Source organism: Psammomys obesus, unplaced genomic scaffold (assembly GCF_907164565.1).
Source record: "Psammomys obesus unplaced genomic scaffold, mPsaObe1.curated_primary_1811, whole genome shotgun sequence".
NCBI lineage: Eukaryota > Metazoa > Chordata > Mammalia > Rodentia > Muridae > Psammomys > Psammomys obesus.
In genome coordinates, this window is record NW_026596079.1 from 32864380 (window position 1) to 32883166 (window position 18787).

The window sequence follows — 18787 nt, forward strand, 5'->3', positions numbered from 1 at the left end:
TCTGTGTGATGTGTGTGTATGTGCATAAAGTGGCTTTCTTAAATTTTTTGTAAATGGCAGCACAAAGACTCACACCCAGTTAATTCATTTCAACAATTATACTATACAACAGAAATTATAGGCTCATAAATATAAAGGTGAAAACAAGCAGAGATCCTTCAGGAGGCTAAATCATTTGTAATATTGGTGTATTTAGGACAATGGCTTGGAAGGAATGAAGAATTGGACCTGTGTGCCATCTTAAGGAGTCTAGTCTTTACTCTGGAGGCAGTAGGAAAGTATTGAAGGTCTTGGAGGAGATCAATAGTATTCCAACTCCTCACTAAAAAGGTATTAGCCTTCTACAGGAGGGAGCAATGCTAAATAGAAAGAGCAAGCAGAGGGAGTGGTTCCTCGTGCATATGATACAAGGAGAGCAAATATCAAGTAGGTGGAAAAAAAAACAGTGCTGCTCAGGAGGACCACACCAGTGACCATTCTGCCCCAGTCAACTCTAGGAAGCAGATTTCCCAGAAATAACTAGCTTTAGGAGGGAACAAAGGAACACCTTAGCTTCTCCAGCCACAGACTCTAATTAGCATCTGTAATGCTCTTCTTTCAGCAGAGGTCCCCATGGGCGGAGCAATGGAGCATCAAACCACAAGTCTGGCAGCAGCCCACCTTCTCCAAGGGAAAAGGACCTTGTGTCTATGCTGTGCAGGAATCCATTAAGCCCCAACAGCATCCACCCTAGCTATGCCCCTTCTTCTCCAAGCAGCAGCAACTCTGGCTCCTACAAAGGAAGTGACTGCAGTCCAGTCATGAGGTGAGTCCCCTTTTCTTCCTAATGCATGCTGTTTAATTTGTCCTGTCTAAGACTTTTCTTTAAAGATGGGAAAAAGCATGTAACTCTTTACTTCCATTACAGGTTCTGCTTTAATCTGTAATAAGACACTTTTTTTCATGATTAGCTAATCCTTTAAGGGTTGATGTGGAAGGAACACAAACTACAAGCTAAAACAACACTCAAAAGTTCAATCACTTACTGGATAGGAAGGGAAAATAGCACAGTGGGAAGGGGCTGTTCTCGTTTTCTAGGTACAGGGGGAATCGTGCTGGTGTTCATTTGTTCATTAAATGCTTATTCAGTAGCAGGATCTGTGTTCAACACTGAGAGTAAAAGTTGTGAGCAGAAATGGCTCTCAGGCTCACTGCCAAAGGAGAACGACTCTAACTATCTAATAACAAAAACAAATCTAGCTTATTCTGTACTGTCTGTTGCTATATGAATATTAATATGTGAGAGGTCCAATTCAGTATGCAAGAGGCAGGGGTCCAGTTCAGGATAGAGTGATCAGAGAGGCCACACCAACAAAATAAAACTGAAGTGTTATCTTAAAGTTGAATAGGAAGTTAATAGTGGGTGGAGAAGGTGGAAAGAAGAAGGGGTGACATATCCAGAGAAGCTAGAGGGGAAGCCTTGGAAGGTTGGGAACTGAACATGGGCCATACTGAGCAGAGTGTAGGCACACAGGCCAGGCAGCAGGGGGGGGTTGAACTGGGTCCAGAGTGAGAGGAGAACCTGGCAGCCCTCCACAGCCCTATCCTCCCCGGCATCCCTATTCTCATTAGTCAGCTCTCTTGCAGCCGGGATGCCCAGGCTTAGGCAGGCCAGAGAATGGCCAAGATTCCAGCGGGGCTGTGCTTGCAGAACATTGAGTGCTTCTCCACAGAAACACACTGGGGAGAGTGGAGTGGCCCTTATCCCTCTGAGCAAGGAACTTTCCATTCCCACCAAGTCAGCACACTTCCACTGGCATTGACTTCAGAACAATTTGAATTCAACTAATAATAAGCAAAATCTTCAGGCAGGGACAAATTGTAAGGAAAGTTAGGTCACCTTGCTCTCTCCCTTCCCTTCTGACTCCCCACCCTCACCCCACACTGTTCTTTAATGCAAGAGTATGTTAATCTGAACTGATAGCCCAGGCCAATAGACAAACATACAGTATCTCATATGAAATCATTCCTAAGCCTTAGAAAACCTCCCTGCACTGCCCCATCCTTCCACAAACACACATACACCTCAGTCTTCCCTGTAATAAATAACCCTGAGATTGGCCAGTGTGTTATTATCCAACTTCCGACACAGTTATCTGTTTTGAGACTTACAACGTCAGCATACTGCTGCCATTCTACTCTAGCTGTCAGCTGCATGTCTGTCTGGGCTGCTAGAGCAGAGTACCATAGACTGGGTGATAAACTTTAGGAACAAACACAAGTGAGGTGTTCATTCAGTTCTGGAAAGTAAGTCTGAAATGGTGCCAACATGGTCACTTGCATGTAGCAGATTCCTTTATTGAAGAAAGTGATCCAGAGAACTCTCTAGAGGCCTTTTAACATTTATATTGCATATATTAGTGGTGTAAAGTAATGTTTCATTGAGACTTTTATATATATGCATATAATACGCTCACTTTCATTCTTCATTCCCTTTATCTTCCAATAGTTAAGATCTCTGATAAGGACATTAATACCATCATAAGGAACTATGCCCATTATGTCCTAATTACCTCCCAGTCTGAGGGGCTGTGTGCACAGACATCCATTATATTACCCTCCTTTTCTTTCCATAGAAAAGGAAACAGGGGCAAAAAGTAGCATCTTATTATTTGAATTATTTCAGGAGATCTGGAAGATATATGTCTTGTGGAGAAAATCACGGGGTCAAACCCCCAAATCCAGAACAATATCTGACTCCTCTGCAGCAGAAGGAGGTCACAGTAAGGCACCTGAGGACAAAACTGAAGGAATCTGAACGCCGGCTACATGAAAGGTAAACCTGAATTTCTCACACCAAGAGGCTTAGCACAGTTTCTTCTTTGCAGAAATTGACATAGGAACCAAGACTATACAGAAGAATGAAAAACAAAACAGTTTTGTTAAATTTTCAGCCTTCAAACAGATCCACTTCATAATTGTTTTTGTCATGGCTGTTGCAGGAGCTCATGGGAGCTAGTAGGTTAGAGGGATCCTGGGTGTGCTCAGTTTTGCCATAAAGAACTGGATGTGTGTGTACATGACTATTTTTAAAAGGTAGAAAAATTTGTAGGAACAATCTTCTACTTCCATCAGAAAAGGTCACAGTGGCCCTATCCAGTCCTGATAGTCTCTGGAGAGACTGGATGCCTGTGTGCACAGAATCCTGCCAGCTGTTTCTATGCTGAAGGAAGAACTTTGTCATTCTTGGACTGTTGTTAAGGCTTCAGGGAAAAATAAAAAGAAGAAAAAATAACAAAAACAAAACAAACAAAAAAACAGCCTGTGTCTAGATCTTATCATAGACAAACAAACACACAAACACCAAACTTAATATGTTGGGAGCAAGCCAGACCTTCTGCTTCTTGGTTTCCTCTTGGGACTTTTTGAGACAACGTGACCATCAGACATACTAGCTGTAACTAGGGAGCTGTGTCCTTAGTGGATGCAGCATTTGCATTCTCTAGAACTGACCATCTCCATCATCCTCTGCTGCCACTACAGGATATGGTGAAAAAACTGTGACCTTGACTGGTAAAGCATGATTAGATATAGTATAGGCAGGGAGTTTTCATCTTCATATTTAATTTGACGCTTTACCTGATTGAAAGAGACATAAGACCCAAGATTTCTTCAGGGTGAACTTTGTGGGCTATTGTGATTTATGAATAGTCCAGTGGAAGTTTTGAGCCCTTGTAAGAGAAGGCATAAGAAAGCAGGAAAAGATGATAAAGAAACAAACACTAGGTGCTCTCAGATACATGAAGATTTGGATTGTTTCATCTTTGTATTCACAAGTAACATGAGTACTTGTTACAAGTAATATATATATAATATATATTATATATATTATATATATTAGACTTTGAGGAAATTACATGTAAGAATTTCTTGGCAAAAGTTTTAGAATATGTTATTGTTAATGCTAAGACATCTCATAGACTCACCTCAGTGTATAGTAGATTTGACTATGCTCTTTTCTGAGGCAAGAGAGTCTAAAAAACTTTTACAAAGCTCTTCTTGAACATATAGCATTTTATTGTTTAAAAAGTATCACTGGAATATAAGACAGTTATACAAGGTTATAACTGATCTTTCAGCCTCTCTTTAATCAGTAATTAAAAGTGAAGTAGACTTTCTCCCACAACTGTTCATATATAGTACAAGGGGTAAACTATAGCGTTAGAAGTAGGTTAAGAAATTAATAGTAAACTATCAAATACTAAGTTTGGTGTAGAGGATAAAGTACTTGCTACAATCCCTGCTCCAGGTTGAGTATTCAAAAAGGAAACAATGGAAGCTATTTTGATTCTACTTTTGGTTGCTATTATTAGCTTAGCTGTTTGCCAATTAAAGCAGGGAATTCCATGGCTAATACTTGCAAAAAGAAAATCTGAAACTGCTTTAACTTCTTACTTCGTGTGCTTTGGCTGTGTCAATTTTTGTATGTTGTCTATTGTACCGTGTTAGCTTGTAACCTTGCCTGCCTTTCCTGTAGGGAATCTGAAATCATGGAGCTCAAGTCTCAGTTGGCTCGAATGAGGGACGACTGGATTGAAGAAGAGTGCCACAGAGTGGAGGCTCAGTTGGCACTCAAAGAAGCAAGAAAAGAGATTAAACAGCTCAAACAGGTCATTGAAACTATGAGGAGCAGCTTGGCTGATAAAGATAAAGGCATCCAGAAATACTTTGTGGACATAAACATCCAAAACAAGAAGCTGGAGTCTTTGCTTCAAAGCATGGAGATGGCACACAATAGTTCCCTGAGGGATGAACTGTGTCTAGACTTTTCCTGTGATTCCCCAGAGAAAAGTTTTCCTCTAAGCACCACATTTGACAAGATGGCAGATGGGTTGTCTCTGGAAGAACAGGGAACAGAGGAAGGTGCTGACAGTGAGCTTCTGGTGGGAGACAGCATGGCCGAGGGCACAGATTTGTTAGATGAGATGGTGCCTGCCACCACCACACTGTCTGATGACCTGGAGTTTGTTCATTCCACCCCAGGGCCACAAGCCCTCAAGGCCCTCCCCTTGGTGAGCCAGGAAGAGGGCCCAGTGGTGGTGGAGCAAGCAGTGCAGACAGATGTGGTGCCGTTCAGCCCTGCCATCTCAGAGCTCATTCAGAGTGTACTAAAGCTTCAGGACTCATGTCCCACAAGCTCAACAACCCCAGATGAATCTGGAGCTGACTCAATGGAAAGCTTCCCAGAATCCATCTCGGCCTTAATGGTTGATTTAACTCCAAGAAGTCCCAACTCAGCCATCCTTCTGTCTCCTGTGGAGATTCCATTCAGCAAGGCAGCTATGGAAGCCCGTGCAAATAGCCTCATGAGAGAGCTAGATTTTGCAGCCTACACAGAAGAAAGGTTGGACAACATCCTCTCGCTCTCTCAGGGAGGTGTTGTGAGGCAGTACTGGAGCAGCAGTTTCTTGGTGGATCTACTGGCTGTGGCTGCCCCTGTGGTGCCCACGGTTTTGTGGGCATTCAGTACTCAGAGAGGGGGTACAGATCCTGTCTACAACATTGGAGCCTTGCTCCGGGGCTGCTGTGTGGTGGCCCTACACTCACTCCGCCGCACAGCCTTCCACATAAAAACCTAATTAGTTGTTACCGTGTGCCAATGTGTCCGTGTGGCATTGTCAGGTAGAGCAACACCAGGTGAATCAGTGGAAGTCTCTATCCCGTCGTTTTTTCTCTTCTCTATTTTATTTGCACTATAGTCAGTTGAAGCCTGTTGGCTGTTTAACACGAGAGGTATCTTCCAAGGCATGGAAACCTGGTTCTGGTAGCTGTCCCGCCAGAGTGGTGTAGAAAGCATGCTTATGCCCCTGCCGTGTTGTCTGAGGTGCCCGTTCTTATACAATTGTTCAGGAAGAGAAAATGCAGTTTGCACTTTCACCAAGCCTAAGGCTGGCATGTTATCTCCTCGCTTTGCTTTGTGCCGTTTCAAAATGTGTAATTGTTCCAGCATTCCAATGGTCTTGTGCATAGCAGGGGACTGTAACCAAAAATAAAAATGTATTTGTGTCATTGGTTCAAAGAAGACTTGAATAGCTCTTTTTTGTCTTTCTTGCAGTTGATAAGGTTTGAGTGTTTGGAATTTTTTTTTTAACTATATGTAGCTCCAAAATCTTAAAAGGCTCATTTGCTATTAAACTTGTCGGTTGATGAAACTATGTAAATTTACAATGTACTAACTTATTTTTTGCTTATTATATATAGTGTTTTTTTGGAAATTGTTTGTACCCACACAGTTCAGCATGAAAATAAAGATTAGTGTTTCCACTTAAATGTTTATGCCTCCTATAATTGTGTTTACTAATACACAAGAGCAAATAAATAAATCATTCTTTATTAGTAAGATTCTATGAAAATGGAATTAAGCCCTGAAATGAGAAAGAAAAATTGTTATTAAAGAAGATGAAGGGCTGGAGATATGCTCCAGTGGTTAGGAGCAGAAGTTAACTACTTTTATGGAGAACCTGAATTCTGTTCCCAGCAACCATGTGGCTTACAACACCTTCTAACTAAACACTTTTTGAGTATGGTGTATACTTCCCTTTCCTTCTCTTTCCTCCCTTCTTCTCTCTATCTCCCCTCTCTTCTTCTCTCCCTCTCTCACACATACTTAAATATGAAAATTATTTAAAAAGAAAAAATACTTCCTGCCTTAAAAAGCATTATTCCGGGAGGTGATGGCACACACCTTTGATCCTAGCAGTTGGTAGGCAGAGGCAGGCAGATCTCTGTCAGTTTGACACCAGTCTGGTCTTCAGAATAAATTCCAGGACAGTCAAGGCTATGCAGAGAAACCCTGCTCAAAAAACCAAATTGTGTGTGTGTGTGTGTATACATAAAAGAGTAGATTTGTTTATCATAAATAAGCCATACCCTTACTTGCACTCATAATCAGTAAGCATGCATTAACTCTTTCTGGGTAAGTGGGTGGTTTTTGGTTTAAGCTTGCTAGATTCCCAGGAAAAGGAAATTACAGGGTACCATCCATCCTCCATCCTCCTTCCCTTTCAATGATAGAAGTGGTGTGGGCGGAGGAGGTGATCTGCAGTAACTATTGATTCTTACTAGCCTTGAGATGTGGGTATTCTGTTTTACAAACAGGGAGCTAAAACGCCTCAGGGAGAAAAACTATTCAAGATCATTAAGTTTATCTTCAGAAGCCAAGATTTTAAGTGTCTACAATGAAAATGCCTCTTCTCCCTTACTACAAAAGTGGAGGTGACTTGGCAAATAACCTCTCTCCCCAAAACTTTTCCTCTATAGCACGTTAAATATGTATTGACACTTGTTTATTTGTACCTTTAATGTCTTATTACCCATATTTCTCATTGATTTGTTATCTCTGTGAACAGGGCACAGATCTGTGTTGTCTCATGCACGGATGTCAAGAACTTAGAAAATCTTGCACATAGGTCTGAAAATCACTACAGAATAATTCCTCCAACAGCCAGTTAATGGCATATCCCAACCCAGAGAGCTACTTTACTGGGTTGGACACTAAAAGGTAGGCAAGGTGTAAAGAATGCAGTGCTTTCAAACATAATTTCAGGCTGAGGTATGTGCTTTGGAAGGTGCTTTGACCAAGAATGAGAAATAAGGTAAAAATAAGGAACACACCTTTGAGTAATATTACCAGCAAATCATGAGAAGCAATGAGTAAAATGTTACACACACACACACACACACACACACACACACACGAGAGAGAGAGAGAGAGAGTAAGAGGTGGTGGGGAGAGAAAGAGACAGAACAAATGTGAAGACCTGCAAGACAGAAAAGATTTCAACACATTTTGGAAGCATGATGGGACGCCAGGATGGCAGAGCAAAGGGAAAGGAATAGACAAGAAGCTGGTTCATATGGGAGTATTTGGGTTTATCATCAATGCAATGAGAAAATATTAATGGATTTTAAGAACAATGACATGTTTATTTTTAAAAACTAACTTCTGGGTACAGGGTATGTTGTAGCTGGGCAGGAAGGAGACCAAGGACCAAGTATTTTTATGGTGCATAGAAGAAATCAACTTGACTATAGAAATAGATAAAGTGATTAAGCTGAATAAATAAATAGGTGAGAGGGAGATGAGGGTAAAAGGAAAGGGATAAATTAAGGAAATCAAGGATTTCCAGCTTGAGCAACTACATCAATGAGTACTATTTGCTAAAAATGAAGAATTCAAGAGATTCAAATTTGGCTAAGAAAAAAACTAAAATGTCACTAAAATAGCTATGTGGAGATGCCAAGTAAGTGACTGCATATATACATATGGAGATCCCAGAAACTGCCAGGGCTTGTTATTAAATTGAGGCTCCTTCATTCTGCACATTATTTAAAAACACAGAAGAGACACAGCCATCCAAGAAATGGGAAAGAAGGCCAAATACTAAGTCCTGTCTTATTCCTACATTTAGACAGAAGTGAGAAATGAAGAACTCATAAAGCCAGAGGAGAAGCTGTCCAAAAAAAAAAAAAAAAAATGAGGTGAAACAGTGTCTAGAGTGGAGTGTTAAAACTCTGTAAAGAACATGTACAACATGAAAGCAATAATATGTTCACTGGCTTTGACAGCCAAGTCGTCATGACTGTCAATTCACATTTATGGAAGGGATAGGGATGCAAGCCAGACTGGACCAGAATCTAGCCTGTCCCTGCCACAGCCAAACTCCCAGGCCTTGTTCCAGATGGATATCTAGTCCATTCACCTGGCCTGAGACGTTCCCCCAACCTACCTCCACCTGCATCAACCCCACACTGTCAAGCATGGTTTCACACACTCAGCTCCCTCACTGGCCTTGTCTAGTGAGTTCCCCCAGAACCAAGCCACCTGCATTGTCTCCACACTGCCAGACCTAATCTGGCCACAAGAGCTCCTGCACCAGCCCCAATTGATACAGGCTAGAATCTCTTAACAGACACACAACCAATGAAAGAAGTCTGTAAGCCAGCTCACATCAGAAAACCGCCAACAGTGTGAAAGGCCAAGACAACAGACCCAAACTCACTCTAGGGATGTCTTATGGAAGTGTTCTCCAATGGGAATTATATAGAAGAACCCTAGAATAGAGAATTTAAAAGAACAATCATAAACGTGAAAAAATTCATGAAGTTTATTGAAGATATAAACAAATACTTCCATGAACTTAGAGAGGATAGGAACAAATTCCTGAATGATGTTAATAAACACATGAATATACAGCTGACTGAAATGAGGAACATAATTCATGACTTAAAAACTGAAAGCAGTAACAAGATGAGTATTGGAAAGAACTCTATGAAGATGGAATGAAAAGGAAACCCTCAATAATTCAATTAGAAAACAAGCCATACAAGAAGACTTTACATGTGTGTACAAAGAACTTGATACCCTACTCCACAGATACACTGCTGTTCTATTCATAACAGCTAGAAAATAAAAACCACCTAAATGCTCTTCAACTGACAATAATGAAAATCTGGAACATATACATACAGCTGTGAAAAGATGAAATCATGCAACTTTCAGCCAAATGAGAAAATATACTTAGTGAGGTAGCACAGACCCCAAAACAAACACTGCATGTTCTATATTATTCATGGATTTTAGCTCTGAATCTTTGGAGATGAGTATATCAACTGAGGTAACTGCAAAAGCCAGGACACCACCATGGGCTTTTAGAAAGAGGGCTTCTAGGACATAGGTGTTATGAAAGAGAAACCAGAAAAAACAAGGGGAGAGTGTAACTAAATGGGTAGAAGTGATAATAACACTATTTTAAAAAGACATAGGGAAATATGTGTTTACTTACATATGTGTGTGTGTGTGTGTGTGTGTAATATGGGTGCACATATTACACACACACAGTTTGAATGGATTTATGCACACAAATGGGGTGAAAATGGTCTCCCAAGAGAGCTAAATACTACCTAACAAAAATCCCAGTGCCAGGCATGAAAACCTCACTTCAAGTTGTTAGGAGAGTGTATACACACACACACACACACACATACACACCAATAGGGTGTGTGTATGTGTGTGTCTGTATACATGTAATAATCAAAGAAGAGGTCATGAGTTTGGCAGGTAGTGAAAATGGGAAGAAATGAAGGAGAGTGCTGAAAATTATATACATGCACTTCCTCATGTAAGAAATTCTCAACAACAATAAGGTGAAAGAATGCAGAAATAAGAGTGTACAGCTAATTTGCTGTTCAAGTTTTACTTTGAAGGGAGGTAGAAAAAATTTGCAATAGCTATAGCTACAAAGAGATAGAAACCCCAGAGTTTAATTAATGAATGAATCACTAAAGAGAGAGAGAGAGAGAGAGAGAACAGGTGACAGAGGAAGAAAGGGTTAATTGAAGAAAGGAAGTCTAGAGAAGACCCTGTCAGAATTCAGAATACGTGATGAAGCGAGCTCTCTGTGAGGAATCTATCTACTGGAATGTACACATGGAATGTATGAATGTACTCATATTTGTACTTGCACAGTAACTTATTTGCAGTTCTAGTCAGAAGTAGAGGGATTTGATTGAAATGGCAGGGGAAACTATTCAGGGACATGAATATTCGGAAGTGTTCCAAAATAATGAGCCATTATTGACTCATGTTCTTTCCTGTGGTCCAGCCCAGACTAAGAACCTGGATACTGGTTGCTTCCTTGAAGTCCCTCCTTTTGTTTATTTTTAGTCATTGCTAAGTTAAGGCATTTTTACTTAAAAAGAAAATTAAAAACCTGTTTGTGGTATCTGTTTATTGTTGTCATCACAGATCAGAACTCCACATTGTTGTCAGTTCAAGATGGATCTAGAGGGACTCCCATGAGAAAAGATCTCCGAGAACCACACAGTTGTTAGCAGATTGGAAGCAGATGAGCACCAGCAGCAAATTGTTCCTTGCCTCAAAGTCTTGCATCCTTCACAGAATTTAAAAGCTTCAAAGAAAGCAGTTTAATTTGAGCCCCTAACCCCTGCATATCCTATGCACAATGACAAAGGTGACAAGGGATCCCGCAGCAGCTATTTCTTTTCCTCTTCTTTGCCTCTTTTCCATCCTCCTCCTTCTCCTGCTTTTGAATGTCAGCATGCATAATCTGTGGAAAATTACTGCTTTTATTCAGACCAGTCTGTCAAATGACTTCCTTGAAACAAAAAAAGATGGAGCATGCTTGCTTTCTGGAAGCCCAAGGCAGTGCCTGGTTTTGTGAACAAGATGATCTGATCCTGCAGACAGAAGTGCCTTAGAGTTGCTCTCAGTAATTTTGGATGCCTGTGATGTACAGGCAGGAAAATGGAAACAAAAAGAACAATCCCACACTATTGCACAAACTGCTATCACATCAAAGCAAATGTGGAACATTTCCTAAGGTTATGTGAGCAAACATTTCAATTTATAAGAAAAGATTTTTCCCAAAGGGATTTGCTGACCTTTCAAGTAGGGGGTGGGGTGCATGTACAATGCACTTGGGTGCCAAGCAATCTGACATTTGCGGTAGAAGGAAGTCTGTGATTTACATTTGTCATAGCCTCCACCCATGCAGTTGGGTCTGTTTCTCTCTTGACAGTTTTTCTCTTTAAAAAGTCTGGAGTAGTTTCCTTTCATTTTGGGACAGTGAGTACTTACAAAATTCATGTATCCCTAATCTTGACAGGTGAAATATGCAGCAACTTAGGAAAATAAATTTATAACAAACAAATCTTTAGTCAGTGTCCACAAACTCCTAGCTAACTGAAAAATACAGTCATAGTAAGACTAAATAAAATGAAGCAGGTATGTATCAGCCAATTATTTTTAAACCAGCCAGAGTGATAGAATATGGCCTCAATCCCAGCACTCAGAGGCAGAAGCAGGTGGATCTCCAGATCTCCAATTTCCAGGACAGCCTCATCTACATAGTGAGTTCCAGGACAGCCAGAGCTACCCAGAGAAACCCTGTCTTGAAAAAACAACAATAATATTATTACCATTATTTTTAAACCACTACAAATGCACTCTGTTATGATCACCACTTTTGCCTGTCATGACTGTTACAATGATTATAACAAAAGTTCCAAGTAATTTTGAAATCCAAATAATATTCAAAAGAATTTTGTTTTTCAAAGGCATATTCATCAAATAAAAACATTTCGAAGAAGAAAAACTCAATATATAAAACATGTTTACAAGAAGAAAGTTTTTGGAATGACAGTGAGCCTGGGACCTTGCCATCTGCCTTCCTCCATCTCCTACCACAATGAGGGCATAGCATCTGGAACAGTTTGAAAACCACTTTCCTATATACCACGTTCTTTGAAAATTGTCAGCTTATGCAAGACTTCATATGGAAACTCTCAGTTGGAATAGTACTCGGGTTAGTACTATTCTTACAAATGTGTTGGCCAGTGTCATGTTGGTTTAACTATGAAAAGGACTCATTACCTCCCAGAGAACAGAGGCCATGTAAGTAAGCATCTGGAGCCACAATGACTGATGCATTGACTCCACCTGATCATATTAGAGTAGGCGTTTCAGTTTCTTTAGAATGTCCATTTTTCCTCTGAGTCATAATAGCTTAGTGTTTGAAATGATTTGCCCATGTCTCTTCCTACACTAAACAATATAGGTCCTTACAATTTTAAACTTACCTTTAATTTTTCTACACCAGCACATCATTTCAGGTTTACTTAGTATACGGAGAAAAGGACGAGTTTTAACAATTTTCCTATCTCCCCCAGAAAGCAGTATTGGAATATGGTGTGTGTATCAGCTACGTACCACTTTGATCCACAAGGGCTCTTCCATACTTCACTTACCACTACAATAAAATGCAGATTTAAAAATAAAACCAATATTTATGTTTGGTATTTTGAGACAGGGTCTCACTCTATAGTTCAAATTGGCCTTGAGATGATGTTCTCACCTTAACCTCCTAAGCATCTACCACCACAATAAGCTTCAAACATATTTTGAAAAAAATGTATTTTCATTCTGTAAACATGGTGACACATGGCACTTGGGATGTGGAGGCAGGATCTTAGATCTCTGTGAATTCAAGACCACCTGGTCTTTAAGGTGAGTTTTATACCAATGAGGAGAAATAAAAGTCTCACTTTATCTATTAGTGGTGGTGTTTTTCTGCTACAAAATGAGCACAGTTTTACTCAACAAAACTCAACAAGCTTAGAAACAGCAACTGTGGAGCTAAGAATTCCAACTATAGAACAGGTAAGAGCTCCACCTGCCCTCAGGACCCTTCCATTCCTCCTTTCAGATCACAAAGACCCACGCTGTTGACGTCCCTTCCCACCCCACTACCAGCGCCTGTTGCTGTGCCCCCCCACTGCTGTACCCCAGCCCATACATATGCTGACATCCCCTGCTCAGATGCAGGCCATGCCACCCATAAGAGGAACAGACTGTGCCAGTCAGGGGAACAGAGGACCCCTGCTAGACCAAAGACCATGCTAGCTTCCAGTAGGCCAGTCCCCAACTCTGCTGGAGACTCTCTGATAGACCAGAGGTCATGCCAGCCACCAGAAATACAGACCACAAAGAACAGAAGACCAAATAAAAAACAAAAAACAAGGGGAAAAAAAACAGCAACAAAAACAAACTGAGAAATTGGCACATAGACCTAAAGTCATCCCAAACCCAGGTGCCTAGATGCCAGTTTAGGACCACAATCAACAACAGCCAGGGTAATATGGCACCACCACAGTCCAGCTCTCCTACTACAACACCTATGAATATTCAACAAAGGCACAAGAAAATGACCATAAAACCAACTTTATGAAGATAACAGAGGTACTTTAAGAGGAAATAAATAAATCCTTTAAAGAAATCCAGGAAAAAACAAACATAAATCCCTCAAAGAAAGCCAGGAAAATATAAACAAGCAATGGTAAAAAAATGAATAAATCCCTTAAAGAAAGCCAAGAAAAAACAAACAGGTGAAGGAAATGAATAAAACTGTTCAAGATCTGAAAATGGAAATAGAAGTAATAAGATCAACACAAACTGAGGAAATTCTGGAGGTAGAAAATCTGAGGAAGCAAACAGGAACTGCACATACAAGTATCACCAACAGAATACAAGAAGAGATGGAAGACAGATTCTCAGGTATTGAAGATTCAAGAAAAGAAACAGATACATTGATCAAAAAATATTAAATCTAAAACTTTCCTGACACAAAGCATCCAGGAAAGCAGGGGAACTATGAAAAGACCAAATCTAAGCATATAAAGGAATAGAAAGAGAAGAATTTTAGCTGAAAGGTCCATAAACTATCTTTAACAAAATCATAGAATAAATTTTCCTCACCTAAAGGACATGCCTATAATGTTACAAGAAGCTTACAGAACACCAAAGTGATTGGGCCAGAAAAGAAACCCCTCCCCTATAATAATAAAAGTATTAAACATACAAAACAGAAAGATTAAAAGAGTTTTCTTTTTTGGTTTTTTGCATTTTTTTAATTTTAAATTTATTTTATGTGTAGGGGTATTTCGCCTGCATCAGTACATATGTACATCATGTGCATGCCTGGTGCCATTGATCCCCTGAATCTGGAATTACAAGCAGTTGTGACCTGACATATGGGCGCTGGGACTTGAACCTGGTTCCTCTAGAGGAGTTGCCAGTGTTCCTAAACACTGAGCCATTTCTCCATCCCCTCTAACAACAATTTTTAATCATACACACTAACCCAAAAATATACAAATGTGATACATGCTGAAGAATAATGGTAGGGAAATATTAAAAATCTCCGTTTTCTATAATTAAGTCATTGTGTTTCTACAGCAGCAGAAGTACGGTAAAGAAAACACATAATGTAAAGGCTAGACTCACAACCATAAATATAAGATTAAACGTTTTAAGGGGAAAAGAAGGATTCAAGATGGTGGCGCTGAGAACACAGTGAGGAGCAGGGCAGCAGTGACTGCACAGCGACCAACAGATGGAATTGAGAACCCCAAAACACCAGCAATTGTGTTCTCCAGGTGAGAGGAATCCCCATGGTGTGGGAAGGAATTGGGTCTAATCTCAGGTCACCAGCTAAATGCCTGAAGAGTTCCCAGGTTTCCTATGGGCGCTGGGTGGCCTGCCCAGAGCCACACGCCTGCCTACATGCTCAGACTGAGCAGTGGGCCCCACAAAACCAGAGACTGGGTGTTGCCGCATCCAGCCTTAATATGAAGGGATGTGTTTAGACTTACTGCAACTTGATACTCCATGTTTGGTTGACATCCCTGAGAGGCCTGCCCTTTTCTGAAGGGAAATAGAGGAAGAGTGGACCTAGCGGAGAGGGGAGGTGTGTGTGGGGCGGGCTGGAGGATCAGAAGGGAAACTGTGGTTGGGATGTAATTAATATATGGCAGAATACTAAATTAAAAATTAAGTTAAATTAAAAAGAATTCAAACTTTGGTTTGAATATTTTAGTCAATTAAACCACAGGGTGATAGTTAATAGTTTATAAGGAACCAAAACTGACAGAAGAAAATGTAACATTGAGTAACCATGTCTTTTGAATTTTTGTGTGAAAAGTTGAATGTTTTCTGTTATTCTGCCTCTCAACCAAACCCTAAAGATGATTAAAGATGATTTACAGCAGAAACATTTCTAAGAAGGAATAGTACTGGACTGCACATATATGACACCTGTGGCCTTCATCTTATAGACTTATGTCCCAATCAAATGAACTATGTAACCTTATTTTGCAAATGTGAAATTGTTAATTCATTCTGCCTTGTCCATATTAAAATCAAATAAACTGACATTTATGACATAGCATTGTCACTCAGTTATGGTCATCAATTACAGAAAATAAAAGAAGGCTAATTTTCTTCCAATTCATTAAATACGTGTATCATCCCATGCCCCCAGTCCCCAAACAATCCAAAGTCTCACTATGTAGCCCTGGCAGTCACTATGTAGACAAAGCTATTTTTGAACTCAGATCCACCTGCCCCTGCCTCTTGAATGCTGGGATTAAAGACATGTGGTATCACACCCACTTTAAAGTAAGTTCTAAGGAGTGGATCCCAGCTAGGAAGATGAAGAAGAGGAGGATGAAGAGGAGACAGAGGAGGAACAGTTTATTCTGGCAGAATTGTTAGGCATAATTGATTCAGACATTCTCTCCAAGCGTAAAAATAAATGCAAGATTTTGGGAATTGACACCAAGAGGCCCATCCTGCAGGTCGATAGCAATGTGTTTGCCAGGGAATATGAAGATACTCTTGGGACCTGTATTATATTCGAAGAAGGTGTTGAACTTGTGGATCTGGGACTGATAAAACCATGCTAAAATACAAATGGCACACAATGAAGCTCAGCATGACCAGGACTTTTCTGACAGAAAAGAAGGAAGGAGAAGAAAACAGATGGTATAAAATGGCTGCAAAGGAAGGATAACGATTTCTCCTATAGGCCCAACATGATTTGCACCTTTCTATAGAAAAATAAAGATGAAGCTGGAGTGCCAGCCCCTGATAAACCTGCGGAGTTGTAAGACCAAGAAACTGCAGTGAAAGGCAGTGCAGAGCAGACACACAAGCAGGAGAAAGCACAACACTTGGAAGCAGGGGACCCTGGTCCTCCTGAGGATACCCTTTCTGCAATGCGAAGTTCTGTTTTCATGGGAACTCAAGGTGTAAATGTTTCTTAGAACACCTAGCCATGAACTTTTAAAAAAGAGCTCATGTATACAATTAAAACAAATAAGTTTTTAGAAAACACAAAGTATTATTTACTATCATTTATTAATACCATATTAACTGAGTTAGAACTAGGAAGAACATCAAAAAACTTAGTATTTTGTGCAGTTCATAGTTCATCCAGTTTGAATTTTATAGAAGTCATAATCCACTAGGTATTATGTCTTGTGTAACCTGCTTGAAGCTTGTATTTTATGTTGTATTGATCGAACACACAGTTGACTTCCTAAACTTTACCGTTATGTGAAATGATCATAGCATTTACTTACAGACTTGCCATTGCCAGGCAGCTTGAATACAATTTTTTACACTTAATGCTAAGCACATGATATTTAGGTTTCCATTGCTATGACAAAATATAGAGACAAATAAATGGAGGAAATTTTTATTTTGGCTTACGTTTTTAATCCAGAGTGTCCTGGTCCCATGGTAAGGAAGAACATTATGGAAGGATACAGTGGAGGGAATGTTCTCACCTGTAGAAACTGAGAAGTGAAAGACAGAGAAGAGTAGAGCATGTTCCCAACAACCCTTTCATGGCATATCCCTATGACCATAGGCTGGCAATAAAACCTGCACATAAAGCCTGCAAGGAATGGAAGTTTAAGATCTACAGCAACTATCATAATTGCTGACATACTAAATCTAGACTTCAAAGGAAAGGCTGTTGCCAAGTCTAACTAGGCAGCCTCTCCTATCTTCTGCAAGGGAAACAATAGCACTGTAGAGACAAGCAGAAAAGGTATCTATAGGACCTTAGAAAGAAGTGCACAGGGTCTAACAACTCACATTTTTTTTTCATGTTCTAGTTATGTAGCCCAGACTAGTCATCAGTTTCATGCAATTCTCCTTCAAGCCTCCTAGTCTTGAAATTATAGACATAGCCCTCAATACCTACCTAATAGTCTCAGTTAACCCTTAAAACCATCATTTCCATTAAAGAAACCCTACAAACTTATGACAAACTGCTTAATTTTGTACCATCTCTCCAACTCTATCAAGTTTTCAAAACTTGTTGTGACCAAATCAATGGGCAAAGAAAAAACCTGCAAAATAGCCATGGAAATCTGAAACAGAAGGCTCAGGTTAATTGAGGTTTAAAACATTTTCAGTTTCTCTGCAAAGGCTCTTGCATATAAATTGGCAGTCAGCAGCAGGTATACAAGGACAAAAACAAATCTTCAGCATGAGGCTGGGTCGCATTTAGGCAGTTCCGAAAAGTGTCTCTTTATAGCCCTACAAGACAGACAGAACAGGGCCTCTGGTAAAAACATACCTTAATACCATCTCAAAAACCTCTCCAGTTACTAAACATGCCCAATGGCTGTAACTAAGAGACACTGAAAAGTAAAAGCTAGGAAGAAAATAAAACAAACAAAAAAGTGGCATATGACAAGTTAGTGGGCCATGACTGTAATCTCAGCACTAGGGAGGTAATTTTGCCTGCGCCACAGAGTAAGTTCCAGATCAGTCTAAGAAAGGTGGGAGGAGAGAAAAGGAATACCAAGAAGAAAGGAGGGGGAGGAGAAAAGGCAGACCTTAGCTGTAGTTGCCACTCTGACCCTAGAACAAGTTGTCAACATCCTAAGGAAAAATAAAGGAGAGTACATGCACACAGTTCTTTTTGACCTTTAGCAACTCAAAAACAAATAGCTAGGTCAAAGGTAGCATCAAGTTTAAGTTATTGATCAACTATACTCTTCATGGATCTGCCATCTTTTCCAGCCTTTTAATTTCTTCCTTCTGTAAGATAACCAACCTGTAGAACAAAGCCTATGCCTCCCTCCCCACTTGGCTTCCACTAGAATCATTCACCTCATAATGATTACACTGTCCTTCTACACCAAAGACAAGATTTCCTTTGAATAAAGGAACAGAGTGTGAAAGTGACAGCAACTGGTAGATTATAGCCAATGTGAACTAGATAGGCTTAAGGTAAATCAGTGATATCTGGCTCAGCCCGTCCTTTTAGTACACAGACCATCATCATCGTCTTAGGGTTTTTGAATATTGGTTATGGATAGGTTTATACTCAGTGATAGCCTGGGCCAGATAGAGGTCCTATCACTGTCATCT

At 40.1% G+C, this 18787-nt stretch overlaps 1 protein-coding gene and 1 pseudogene across 4 annotated transcripts in view; both read left to right on the top strand.

Moving 5' to 3' along the window:
* Sybu (syntabulin) overlaps window positions 1-6303 on the top strand; it is a 71033-nt gene extending 64730 nt beyond the window's left edge. For 3 of the 4 annotated variants that reach the window (XM_055626375.1, XM_055626376.1, XM_055626378.1), the window contains 3 exons: window positions 602-805; window positions 2666-2815; window positions 4517-6303. In XM_055626375.1, the coding sequence (XP_055482350.1) occupies window positions 602-805; window positions 2666-2815; window positions 4517-5618 (1456 nt within the window). In that variant the 3' untranslated portion in view covers window positions 5619-6303. The remainder of the gene's footprint in view (window positions 1-601; window positions 806-2665; window positions 2816-4516) is intronic. The other variant, XM_055626377.1, reaches the window with a different exon arrangement.
* Window positions 6304-14094: 7791 nt separating this feature from the next.
* LOC129690852 (general transcription factor 3C polypeptide 6-like) lies at window positions 14095-16662 on the top strand (annotated as a pseudogene).
* Window positions 16663-18787: the final 2125 nt, after the last annotated feature.